Genomic DNA, 14,317 nt, shown 5'->3' with positions numbered 1-14,317 from the left:
CAGCACTATCAGTGGCAGCAACAGCAGCACTATCAGTGGCAGCAACAGCAGCACTATCAGTGGCAGCAACAGCAGCACTATCAGTGGCAGCAACACAGTGGCAGCAACAGCAGCACTATCAGTGGCAGCAACAGCAGCACTATCAGTGGCAGCAACAACACTATCAGTGGCAGCAACAGCACTATCAGTGGCAGCAACAGCAGCACTATCACTGGCAGCAACAGCACTATCACTGGCAGCAACAGCACTATCACTGGCAGCAACAGCACTATCAGTGGCAGCAACAGCAGCACTATCAGTGGCAGCAGCAGCATCGACAGCAGTAGTAACAAGAGCATTTGTAGCAGCAGCAGCATTAGTATTAGCAACACCACTAGTAGCAATAGTAGTAGCAGAAATAGTAGTAGTAGCAGCAGCAGGAAGAGTAGTAACAAGAGCATTTGTAGCAGCAGCAGCATTTGTATTAGCAACACCACTAGTAGCAATAGTAGTAGCAGAAATAGTAGTAGTAGCAGCAGCAGCACTACTAGTAATAGTATAGTAGCAGCAGCAGCAGCACTAATAGGATTTGTAGCAACAGCACTGGTAGCAGTAGAAGTAGTGCAGCAGTAGTAGCAATAAAGAGAGTGAGAGAGAGAGAGGGAGAGAGAGAGAGAGAGAGGGAGGGAGAGAGAGAGTGAGAGAGAGGGAGGGAGAGAGAGAGAGGGAGGGAGAGAGGGAGAGAGAGTCTGGTCATTAAGAGTTTTTAACACAGAATGATAACTCTCTCTCTCTCTCTCACACACACACACACACACACACACACACACACACACACACACACGTACACACGCACACTCCCACCCTTTCCCCCTTCACTTCCAATTCTTACCAAAAATCAAAGTCACGGTGGCAGCCACAGACCCGAGCACCCACATCAACGCTTTCTTCTTCGACATGATATGCTGGAAACAAAACCAACCAACCAACCAAACAAATAATTCAACAGATGATAACAATGACGTAGCAAACGAAGAAGAAAAAAAAGGTTGAGGGAGGGGGTAAGGTGTGGCGGAAGGGAAAAAGGGAGGGGTGGGGGTGGTGGGTTAACAGTCGTGTCCATCTGATTTCTCCCCAGAGCCGCCAATCCTCTGACGCCAAAGCGGATCGAAAACTCAAAAGTGTGGAATTCGCTTCGGCCATTTCTCAGCAACCTCATCCAACAGTTTCACAAGCTTGGTTCGAAAAACAAGGCTCACCGATGTTTAAAAGGCCAATATGCAAAACTGGTTCCCTGACTTAGGTGGGAAACATGCTTTATGTATACATGTACTGACCAAGCAGTGGGTATGGTTACTGTAAACTACCATGAGCGCGATACCGAATAGTATTTATATTTGTATTAGTTACATGAAATATGTAACATTTTCATGTACCCCACGAGGTTTCCTGAAATAAACACGTCTTCGTCTTGTCTCGTGGAACCGACTGGCGAAACGAGTGGGAGAAAATTCACTGGCGCAATACACTGGCGCAATACATTGCCAAGAAAGTTCTTTGTATGGGAGGGAAAGGGGAGGGTGGTGTACTGTGGCTGATGTCCGGCGTGGTCAGGGCCAGCACAGGGGACCACTGACCGCCAGCAGCAGCAGTGCAGGGTCTCCTCTGGAGAGTGGCCAAACGGCGACCTCACATCAATCGGTCCTTTTGGTGTGCTGGTAGTGACATTGCGGCAGGCGAGCTTCCGTGTGGCTGTGTATCAGGGACTCGAGAAAGCTACTTTGTGTCCACACCGCTTCAACGTCGTGGACAATAAGCCAGCACACAAAAAAATAACACACACACACACACACACACACACACACACACACACATATATATATATATATATGTGTGTGTGTGTGTGTGTGTGTGTGTACGTGTGTGTGTGTGTGTGTGTGTGTGTGTATGTATATATGTGTGTATATATATATATATATATATATATATATATATATATATATATATATATATATACTAATTTCTCTATCACCATAGTTAAAAGCCCTCCCGATCACACAAGCAGGATCACATCATTGCTGAAATTATTCTCGTGAAAAAAAAATTAAAGAAAGAATTTCGGCGCAGTTACTCTTTATTAACACACACACACACACACACACACACACACCACACACACACACACACACACACACACACACACACAGAGACACACACACACACACACACACACACACACACACACACACACACACACACACACACACACACAGTGATACCTTGCCTGACTGTTCCGTCAATTTCTTTCCACATGACAATGGTGATGATGATAATAATAACAATAATAATAATAAAGACCAGTAAGTGTATGGAAACACACATTACACAATAACAGGCATGCACTGCTGAAAACATCAGGAAACACACACACACACACACACACATATATATATATATATATATATATATATATATACATATATATACACACATTTTTATATTTTATTATATCATCTTCATTTTAACCTTTATATATATATATATATATATATATATATATATATATATATATATATATAAGCTGATCCCCCCACCCCCACCCCCCGCCCCTCTTACCATTACAACGCAAAAGGTTTAAATGAAGAATATGTATATATATATATATATAGATAGATAGATAGATAGATATAAGGTACACTAGATAGATAGATAGATATAAGGTACACAAATCTAAAACCTTCTAAAAGTTAAAAAATCACAGATTAATCATAAAAAAGCAAATCCAGAATGAATCTATCTGTCATTGTTGTTTTTCTGTGATTTTTTCTGAGTTCGTGTGCCAGAGGAGTAGAAATGGAGAAATGGACTCATGAAAAAAACACATATTTGTGTGCCTGTGACTTAAAAAAACAAGAATTATCTAGAATATCTCTATGTGGTGTCAAAAGATTCAGAACTGAATAAACTAATTTCCATATGAAAGAAGCACAGGAAAATTCGTATTTTTTCTCTGCACTACTCAGACGAAGACAAGGATGGCTAGTGGAGGAGTGACCTCATGCAATACAGATTATTCAGACACATGGAAAAACCGACATTTCGTTTGCCTGTAACTTTAAAACAAGAATTTTCCTGAACATATATGCGGTGTCAGACAATTCAAAATTAGGTCAAGTTTAGATTTTGATATGACAAAGCCACGTGAAAATTCGTGTTTTCTCTCTGTGCTCAAAGACAGAGTGGCAAGTGGAGGAGTGACGTCATGCAATACAGATCACACAGCCACATGAGTGCCGACAGTGACAGTGAATGTTCAAATATTTCACGCCCATAAGCTGATGCATGAATCTTTGGAACTTTGGGGCTTAGATCCAGATCAAAGTAACGTTTTCTAACTGCAGTAATGATGTGCATAATCAGCTGATGTAAAATCATCCTGGAACATAGATTCAATGATTAGTCTCTATTGCCTAGAAGAGCAAATCCACTGACTGCTACAACTGAAGTGACACCATGTCGTTTGTATGCAGCATTACCAAGAGCTCCAGCGTCTTGACTAGGATGGAGATCGTGTGTGAAAGTGGTTGAGGGAGTGAGAGTGCGTGCGTGTGTATATGCGTGTGTGTGCGCGTTTGTGTGTTTTGTACATGCTCGCATGTGTACGTGTGCGTAAATGCGCGTGTGTGCCCGTGTGTGTGTGTTTGTGTGTGTGCCCCACGTGTACGTGTGCAGTTTATGAACGTTTGTGTGCATAATATGTTTGTGTATTTGAGTGATGGTAAAATGTGTGTGTGTGCGTTAGCGCACACGTGTTTTCCTTGTAAGTGTGAAAAACGTGGTGAGTGTGTGCATGAACGCATGCGCGCGCGCACACACACACACGCGCACGCGCGCACACACACACACAAACACACACACCCACGTGGGAAGCCTAGAGTGGCATGAGGCAATGGCAACTTTCAGATTAAAAAACTTGCACGGTCATACTGCCCAGGACATGCAAGTATTAAGGGAAATGAGCGAGCTGACAGACTTGCTGGTAACGCAACAACAACGAGCGGCCTACATCCACGAAAATCGGAAATCCTCAGAAAAGTCAAAGAATACCAAAAAGAACAGGTACAAGGCCATCACACCATCGATCGCCTAAAAGAAATGAAAGTAGAGAGAGGGAAGTCTAACATGAAAGGTAGAGCACGATGCTTTGCAAATCAAACGAATACTGGCATCATTTCCAAACCAACATTGCGCAAATTTCTTCAAAACAGAACAGCGTCTCTGTGGGCTTTTCCAAATACAACAGACTGAGCAACACGCTAGACATCAGAGATCCTGGCATCAGAGATCTTTTCCCACCCCTCTCGAGGCCAATCAGTGGCAGCCTGTGTGTATGTGTGTGTGTGTGTGTGCGCGCGCGTGCGCGAGTGTGTAAGTGTACACGTATGTCAGGAGAGCTCTGTGCACGTGTGTGTGTGTGTGTGTGTGTGTGTGTGTGTGTGTGTGTGTGTGTGAGTGTGTGGAGGATGAGGTATGTGTGTGTATGCATGTCTGTACTATGGAAGCAACGAAATATTGGAACGTGCGGGTGTGGATATATATATATATATATATATATATGTGTGTGTGTATGTGTGTGTGTGTGTGTGTGTGTGTGTGTGTGTAGGGGGGGGGCGTATGTGTGTGTGCTTGTATAAGTGTGTGTGTGTGTGTGTGTGTGTGTGTGTGTGTGTGTGTGTGTCGGGGCTCGTGTACGTTTATGTGTATTTGTGCTTTCATATCTGTGAAACTGCATGTTCGTTGGATTTGTTATGCATTTGTATGTGTGAATGTGTGTCTGCATGTTTTACATTCATTTGCTTATCTATCATCATTATTGTCTTTTGGTTTATTATTATTATTATTACTATTATTATTATCAATCTTATCTTTTTTTGCTTCTTTTATTTTTCTCAAGGCCTGACTAAGCGCGTTGGGTTACGCTGCTGGTCAGGCATCTGCTTGGCAGATGTGGTATAGCGTATAAGGATTTGTCCAAACGCAGTGACGCCTCCTTGAGCTACTGATACTGATACTCCACCCACATCCACCCCAACAAACTCCATTTTCCTAACTCCTCTGTTGTTTCCCCCCCTCCGCCCATCAAACTCCATTTTCCTGACTGGTCCCCCCCTCCTCGCCCCCCCCACACACACCCAGCCTCACCCCACCCCTGTGTCCCCTCCCCTCCCCTCCCCTATCAACACAGACATGAATGTAGGGGCAACTGACTCACCATTTCTGCTAGCTGCGTTGTCGGAAACAAACAGATGGACAAAGAAGCAACCTTTCTGGAGCGATTTGTCGTCGTCTGTCCCCTTCACATGTACTGTTATAAACTTTGTCGCCGTTGTCTTGAAATACACATTGCCACTCTTGTGTTGTAATTACACCATCCCACTCTTGTATTGCAATACAAATGTGCCACTCTTGTATTGCAATACACTGTGCCCCTCGATTTTGTATTGTTGCACACGTTGCCACTCTTGCGATCCAGCAACCTCTGCCACTCTTGTGTTCTTATACGATTTAGCACTATGTATTTTGTCACTCTTGTATTCCAACACACGCTGCCACCACTGTGTTCTAGATTTGCCACTGTTCAAATACACTCTGCTACTCTTGTATTCAAATACACTCTGCTACTCTTGTATTCAAATACACTATGTCACTCCTGTGTTCAGTTCAAATACTCTGTCACTCCTGTGTTAAAATTCACTCTGTCACTCTTGTGTTCAAATACACTATGTCACTCCTGTGTTCAGTTCAAATACACTATGTCACTCCTGTGTTCAGTTCAAATACACTATGTCACTCCTGTGTTCAAATACAATGTGTCACTCCTGTGTTCAAATACTCTGCCACGTGTGTTCAAACACACTCCGCCACTCTTGACGAAAGACAGTGTCGTGGTGTGTACCTGTAGCTGGCCCAGGTGAAACAGATAATGAAGCAAGCCCACTCCTTGGCTGAACACGTGGTATGGCCAGGGACCGGGCACTTCCTGGCTGGAGGCAACACAGCTGTGTAAAACACCTGATGGGAGATAGCGTGGGTCAAAGTCTTGACTGACGATAATAAATGTCAATGGTTTCTATCACTGACGCCAGTCAGGTCATAAGTGAAGGTGGGTTGAATCACTTCTTGACTGAAGATGACGCCAATCCTGATTGTTTACGTCATAGCAGCTGATGCCAGCTCGTATCCTGTTGAACAAATGTCTCTCTGACATTATAGTGTTGTCAGCCAGTGACTAAATGCACTAGGACCCAAAACTAATTGGTACATAAATTATTTCTCTTGTAACATGTTTACAAAGACCATGTCTACATATTGTAAAAAATCGAAATATGTATGCCACAGGATATTATTATTTGTATTTGTATTTCTTTTTATCACAACAGATTTCTCTGTGTGAAATTCGGGCTGCTCTCCCCAGGGAGAGCGCGTCGCTACACTACAACGCCACCCATTTTTTTCGTATTTTTTCCTGCGGACAGTTTGATTTGTTTTTCCTATCGAAGTGGATTTTTCTACAGAATTTTGCCAGGAACAACCCTTTCGTTGCCGTGGGTTCTTTTACGTGCGCTAAGTGCATGCTGCACACGGGACCTCGGTTTATCGTCTCATCCGAATGACTAGCGTCCAGACCACCACTCAAGGTCTAGTGGAGGGGGAGAAAATATCGCCGGCCGAGCCGTGATTCGAACCAGCGCGCTCAGATTCTCTCGCTTCCTATGCGGACGCGTTACCTCTAGGCTATCACTCCACTTCGGCCAGCGGTAGGCCTATCGGTTTGTCTGGGAACACAAGAGTCTCACAACAAATGTGAAATAATAATAACATTAATTATAATAATGATATCACTGACGCCGAAGTCAGTCAGGTCATGACTGAAGGTGAAGTGAACCACTTGTCGATTGACAGGCATTGATCAGTATTCAGATAAAAGTGCTTGGCTGTGTGAATAGGAAAGAAAAATGTAACATCCTGACTGTAGAAACATTTTGGCTTTTTAAAATTTGTATGCTCTTACCAGAAACACATCATCATTGTAATTGGAACGTGGTCAGAACTTTTTACTAAGCGAAACTGGTGTCGATATACAAGTATTTCTTGAGAAAATGAATCTGTTAATGTTTATCACGGTACGGGCACACACACACACACACACACACACACACACACACACACACTGCGCGCGCACGTGCCAAAGAAGAAGCTGTAGCAGTAATATTCATTTCAATAACACGATAAAACCTCAAAATGGAACAAAATTTCGTGGTTCAGCGTTCAGTGTCAGGTTTGACAACGAGCAGATCTGACCCGAGTGCGAAACATGAATCAACTTTACGAGATTCTCCAGTCCGCTGGTCTCTTCGCTAGTCTCTTGTGTTGAACAGGACACAGAAAACTTTATTATGACCAGTTACAGAAACTCATTTGTGGTGTATGTTATAATTATCATAAGCATTGTACGACAATCACAGTCATTCCACACAAATAAACACACACACAAAATAGAATACATGAATGAATGCTAAGCTCACGTGAACCCCACACAGTCTGCCGTAAAATCGATAAGGCATATATAGATGATGATAAAAATATTGCAATAAATCGATAAGGCATATATATAGATAATGATAAAAATATTGCAATAAATCGATAAGGCATATATAGATAATGATAAAAATATTGCAATAAATCGATAAGGCATATATAGATACTGATAAAAATATTGCAATAACAACATTAGGAGAATCTATATTGTACAGACATAAAATATGATATTGCTGTACTGGAGCAGAACCCTCACTTTGCCAAGCTGTGCGGGTCTTCTTTGTTTCTTTGTTTTTCTTTTCTTTTTTCTTTTTTCCTACTGCGGAACACTGAAGGATTTACGACAAGAATCTATTGCTAAAATAAACACGCTTCATCCACCAGTGACGACGGTTTCGAAGAATGCAAGATGAAAATTGTGTCCAGCGTCTCGTGTGTGTGTGTGTGTGTGTGTGTGTGTGTGTGTGTGTGTGAATACATATATATAGGCCTATATATAATAAAGATAGATAGATCAGTGAGTGTACGTACGTACGCGCGCGTGCGTGTGTGTAGGTGTGTGTGTGTTTGTGTGTGTGCGTGCGTGCGTGCATGCATGCATGCGTGCGCGCTTGCTTGTGTGTGTGTATGTGTGTGTGTTGTGCATTGTTTACGCAGAGGCCGTTAATGCTTCAGAACCTTTTCTCGATTCCTTTATTGGACGAAAAAAAAAAACCCACATTCTCCAAAATTTGAATTTGTCAATCGTGTCTACTGTATACTATACCTTTATAGTCTTCTGCTTCTTCTATTTTCGTAGGCTGCAACTCCCACGTTCACTCGCATAAATATATACTTTATACATACATGTACGAGTGTGTTTTTACATGCAGACCATTTTTTTTACCTCGCCAAGTAGGCAACAATACCCCGTTTTCGGGGGTGTGCATTCTTGTTATGTTTCCATCGAATGCTGACAAGAATGACCGTGTTTACGGGATCTTTAACGAGCGTGTGTGAAAGGGGTTCAGACATCACCAGGTCTGCACGTCCGTTGACCTTGGAGATCGGAAAAATCTCCCCCCTAATCCCACCAGGCACACCGACCGGGGTTTGAACACAAGACCGTTCTTTGAAGGGCCAACGCTTCAACCACTCGGCTGTTGCACCTGTAGTCTTCTTTTCAATTTGTCAGCATGCGGAGTGATGGCATAGAGGTAACGCGTCCTCCAAGGAAGCGAGAGAATCTGAGCGCGCTGGTTCGAATCACGGCTCAGCCGCAGATATTTTCTCCCCCTCCAGTAGACCTTGAGTGGTGGTCTGGACGCTAGTCATTCGAATGAGACGATAAACCGAGGTCCCGTGTGCAGCATGCACTTAGCGCACGTAAAAGAACCCACGGCAACAAAAGGGTTGTTCCTGACAAAATTCTGTAGAAAAATCACTTTGATAGGAAAAACAAATAAAACTGCTGGCAGGAAAAAATACAAAAAAATGGGTGGCGCTTTAGTGTAGCGACGCGCTCTCCCTGGGGAGAGCAGCCCGAATTTCACACAGAGAAATCTGTTGTGATAAAAAGAAATACAAACACAAAAATACAAAATACAAATGATGAGTTGCAAGGGGTCACGATGCCCTGTACAATGACAGTGCTGGAGGGTCACGATGCCCTGTACAATGACAGTGCTGGAGGGTCATAATGCCCTGTACAATGACAGTGCTGGAGGGTCACGATGCCCTGTACAATGACAGTACTGGAGGGTCATGGTGCCCTGTACAATGACAGTGCTGCAGGGTCACGATGCCCTGTACAATGACAGTGCTGGAGGGTCATTGTGCCCTGTACAATGACAGTGCTGGAGGGTCATGATGCCCTGTACAATGACAGTGTTTGAGGGTCATGATGCCCTGTACAATGACAGTGTTTGAGGGTCATGGTGCCCTGTACAATGACAGTGCTGGAGGGTCATGATGCCCTGTACAATGACAGTGTTTGAGGGTCATGGTGCCCTGTACAATGACAGTGCTGGAGGGTCATGATGCCCTGTACAATGACAGTGCTGGAGGGTCATGGTGCCCTGTACAATGACAGTGCTGGAGGGTCATGATGCCCTGTACAATGACAGTGTTTGAGGGTCATGGTGCCCTGTACAATGACAGTGCTGGAGGGTCACGATGCCCTGTACAATGACAGTGCTTGATGCCCTGTACAATGACAGTGCTGGAGGGTCACGATGCCCTGTACAATGACAGTGCTTGAGTTCTGATATTAATGTACATGCTCATTTCAAATTCTCAGAAACTATTACACTAGAAATAATGAAGGCAAGATTTTTTTTTTATCAGGCATCGCTATACTAACAAACGGAAGTTTAGTTTTGCTTTCAGAATTGCAAATTTTTGGAATGCACTGCCTACCAACACAAAATATGCACCAGATATCAATAGCTTTAAAAAAAAAAAAAATAAAATAAACTCCTCGATGAAGACCCTAAACTGACAGACCTTTTCTTTGGTGTAGATTGAATATAATGTTATTTTATAAGATATGCATGCAATCAGACACACAAAGTTGAAAAATAATGAGGGGACACAAATAAGCCGCGAGGCCTAAGGCCAAAAAAGCCAGTCCCTATTACTACTACTACTACTACTACAACGAAAACAAACATGTCGTCTTGTTTTGAAACAAGTATGAATTCTCTGCCCGTCTGTCGGTCTGTCCTCACCCCTAACACTCCTTCCTTTCAAGTCATTGTGGCTTTTACACACAGGAATAATCTCTCTCTTTCTCTCTCTCTCTTTCACTCTCTCTCTCTCTCTCTCACACACACACACACACACACACAGACACATACACACACACCAGCAAAAAAAAAAACAGGACCAGTAGCTTTCTTCACAATAATAAATCATCTCAAAGTATCAGGCGCCTCTCCCCTTCTTGACCTGTTTAGGTTCGCGCGCGCGAGTGCGCACGTGTGTGTGTGTGTGTGTGTGTGTGCATGTATGCGTGTGTGTTCGCGCGCGCATATTTCTCTTTCTTCCTGTTTCACCTCTCGTTCTCCCCCATCCTCCTTCCTCACTCTCCCACCACCAACCTTCACTCCACCTCCAGGGCCCCTGGCCTAATTCTATACCCATTACAGATTCAATCAATCAATCAATCTTCTTCTTTTTTTTAAGCCAAGTCATTTCTGTCATGTGCCTATGTATGTATTTGGTCGTTGGCAAAAACAAGCGTGAGGTATTGTTCGAACAGAAAGGCAAACTTTAAAACTGAATGCGATCTCTCTCTCTCTCTCTCTCTCTCTCTCTACCCACCCATATATATATATATATATATATATATATATATATATGTGTGTGTGTGTGTGTGTGTGTGTGTGTGTGTGTGTGTGTGTGTGTGTGTGTTTGAGAGAGAGCTGGAGAGAGAGAGAGAGAGAGAGAGAGAGAGAGAACGTGTGTGGGTTCAACTGGGAAATGTGATACTTGGACAGCGGATTACACAATACGTGTGTATGCAGTATACAACCGGATTCACTGGATATCGATACACATTTGCTTGTGTGGGTGTGTGTGGGTGTGTGTGCGTCAGTGTGTGTGCGTGTCAGTACCCCCTCCGCCATACACACAAACACACACACACACACACACACTTGCGTTAATAACGAACACAAGGTAAAGTTTAATCAGCACAGCCGACACCAAAACTAAACTCACTTGCTCCCAAACCAACTGCTGTTGCCGAACAGTGTCACACTGATAAACACACACACACACACACACACACACTGAAAAAAGACACACACACACACACACACTGAAAAAAGACACACACACACACACACTCACACACACACACACACTGAAACACACACACACTAATGAGTGTCCCATGAATTTGATTACACACACAAGCACACACACACACACACACACACACACACACTTACCCTCATTATCAAAGCAGGAAGACAACTGACAGTAACTCCGCAATGAAAGTAGTGCGACGTGCACGCAGGACACGTCCCATACTGAGTGTCAGTCACCCAGCCACACAGCGTGTACCAAGAGGTGGGGCGGCCTTTGTGTCTAACACACACAGGCGGCGAAACCTTCAAGCAGCAGCGACACTGCACGTTATCATGGAGACAACACGCACAGCACACAGGCACTGGGGTCGTTTTCCTGGCGTTTTTCCCCTCTACTGATACTCCCCTACAAACAACACGGAATGAGTAGTGTTGGTAAGACATGTACGTTCACCCTATTATTGATGCGTTCATTTTAACCATCGCAACAAGAAACATGGCCGACATTACTTTGCTTGTGTGGGTGAACGTGTAGCTAGCTGTACACATCAAACGACTGACCCCCGTCACAACACGCAGGTGGGTAATCACGGCGCGGTATTCACCACACGCTCTCACCAAACCGTCTGTACTTCTCGGTTAAGGAAGAATATTCATTGCACGACATGCCCTGGCGCGCTCACACACTGGTGATCTATTAAAATATATGTGTGTGTCCGGCGCGTGACTGTCCTAGCTCAGCATTGGATCACGCACCGCGCGACACGGAAGTCATGGATTGAATGGTGTTCTGTCGCTGTGCGTGGTGTACTGTGACCTAAATCTAATGTGCACTCCTCTCTCCCTCTCCCCACCCCCTTCCATGTCGGGTCTCTCTGTCAGTCTCTGACAGTGTTCCTGTCTGTCTCTGTCTCTCCTGCACCAGGAATGTCATGGCTGACTGAACATAATGGCGGAGTTCCCCCTCCCACTTCCCCACACCTATGACCACAGCTACCGCCGCTACACTATACTTGTCACAAAAATGTGAGGGCCACCATGATGTCGGGTATATTTTCTTCGGAAAAAAAAAGTCCACAGTGAATGAAGTTAATCCTGAAATATCAGTTCGAATGGGTATTGCAATGAATGGCATAATTACTAATGCTCGCATATGTTAGATGTTACGTAAAAATAGCTTTGCCGCGGACCCGATTATTAAAACAGTTGATAAAGTCTGTGTGTATGTGGTAGTGTGTGTGTGTGTGTGTGCTGCACGTGCAGAGCAGAACATTTCTAACAACAGTTCAGTTAAGTGGAGGCGTTTTCATATTGGTCATGCCCGAAAACTGGGAAAAGCAGACAGGGGAACGACCTCAGTGTGTGTCCAGGAAGAAGTGGGGTGAAGGGAAGATTGGGAACGACCTCAGTGTGTGTCCAGGAAGAAGTGGGGTGAAGGGAAGATTGACAACCATTAAAAAAAAAACCAAAACACACTCTGCTGAACTGTTGTCAGGAATGGACCGCTTTGCGCGTGCAACACAAATCTGCCCCCACGTTTCTCAACTTAAAAAAAAATCTTACCTGGATCATCAAAACTAAACTAATTTTTCACGTAAACTCTGCATGTACTTCTGCACATTCGAACATGAACGTTCGTTCTCAGCGGTCAACAAATCAATGGCAAAAAAAAAAACAACAAAAAAACAAAAAACAAACAAACAAAAAACCCAATATATATATATAAAGAAAGAAAGAAAGAAATCGTCCAAACCCCCGGGCTTTCGCATTACTTTTCGGAAAAACGTTGCCCTGCCTTGTCTTGTCTTGCCTTGCCGTGCTTTGCCGTAGGGGCGCCGCGATGTTGGCTCGTGCACGAGCTGTCTCCATTCTGGACGATCATGTGTGAGTGGTTGTGTTTCACAAATGTCAGTCCTGTCCGCTCTTCAATGTTGTCAGAACATTTTTATTTACTTAGAGTTTTTATCTTTAGTTATTTATTTAATTAACACACCTCTCATCCCTGGAGTTTAACGACCTATTGGCGTCTACACCCTTAAGGTCAAGTTTGTTCGGTTGGAGTTGTGTACACCTCTCATTTCGTGGTGGCCCTTAAGTTTTTGTGCCCGGTATACGGCCCGCGCGCGCGCGCGTGAGATGTGTGTGTGTTCTTTCTCCCTTTTCATTGATTGGTGAGTAGAGGTAGCCCGGGAGCGTGTCGAGACTCCCTGTGTCGTTACTCCTCCGTACGCATTGCTATGCGTGTGTGTGTTGTCGTTGTCTTCTTCTTCCTCTTCTTTAGTTTAGCGTTTATTAGCCATAGGTGTGATTTGACAAAGACAGGGGGAAAAGAGGGCTACTGGTGAGGGAAAAGTAACTGTTCACGCATGTGAGTTAGTGTGTGTGTGTGTGTGTGTGTGTGTGTGTGTGTGTGTGTGTGTGTGTGTGTGTGTGTGTGTGTTAGATAATTATGACTGGTGAAATCTTGTTTAAAAAATGATATTACCACATAACATCCGAACATTTTCGAACAAAATAGTAATGATAACAGTGAGCGAACTAGACCGGATAATCAACAAAGATTTGTATCGGTAATATTTAGCATTGAAAATCAATGTGATGTAATGTGATTAGCAACATATAAACAGGGGGAAAAGATCTAAATAGATTGCATGACTCAAAGGCATATGGTTTAGGGGTGGGGTTATGCGTGTTTGCATGGATTGTTCATGTTTTCGATTCTTTTTATTGTTTTTACACACACACACACACACACACACACACACACACACACCACACACACACACACACACACACACACACACACACACAGAGAGAGACAGAGACAGAGAGAGACACAGAGAGAGAGAGAGGGGAATACAGTGCACACATGTTCTACATGGTTAAAAACATAGTAACTGAATACAAAAATTAGTGTCTATCACATGTACTTCATTGTGGTATTT

The 14,317-nt window shown here is 43.7% G+C and overlaps 1 protein-coding gene across 2 annotated transcripts in view; it reads right to left on the bottom strand.

The window, feature by feature from the left end:
• The window catches only part of LOC143291684 (glycoprotein-N-acetylgalactosamine 3-beta-galactosyltransferase 1-like), a 25,534-nt gene extending 13,870 nt beyond the window's left edge, over nucleotides 1-11,664 (bottom strand). Inside the window, exons 1-3 of one of the 2 annotated variants that reach the window (XM_076601698.1) lie at nucleotides 11,514-11,664; nucleotides 5,252-6,221; nucleotides 872-944 (exon numbers count right to left, since the gene is read on the bottom strand). In XM_076601698.1, coding sequence (XP_076457813.1) covers nucleotides 872-944; nucleotides 5,252-5,254 — 76 coding nt within the window. In that variant the 5' untranslated portion in view covers nucleotides 5,255-6,221; nucleotides 11,514-11,664. The remainder of the gene's footprint in view (nucleotides 1-871; nucleotides 945-5,251; nucleotides 6,222-11,513) is intronic. The other variant, XM_076601697.1, reaches the window with a different exon arrangement.
• Between the last annotated feature and the right edge of the window lie 2,653 nt (nucleotides 11,665-14,317).

Source organism: Babylonia areolata, chromosome 17 (assembly GCF_041734735.1).
Source record: "Babylonia areolata isolate BAREFJ2019XMU chromosome 17, ASM4173473v1, whole genome shotgun sequence".
Lineage (NCBI taxonomy): Eukaryota > Metazoa > Mollusca > Gastropoda > Neogastropoda > Buccinidae > Babylonia > Babylonia areolata.
This window is presented reverse-complemented; position numbering and strand designations above follow the sequence as displayed.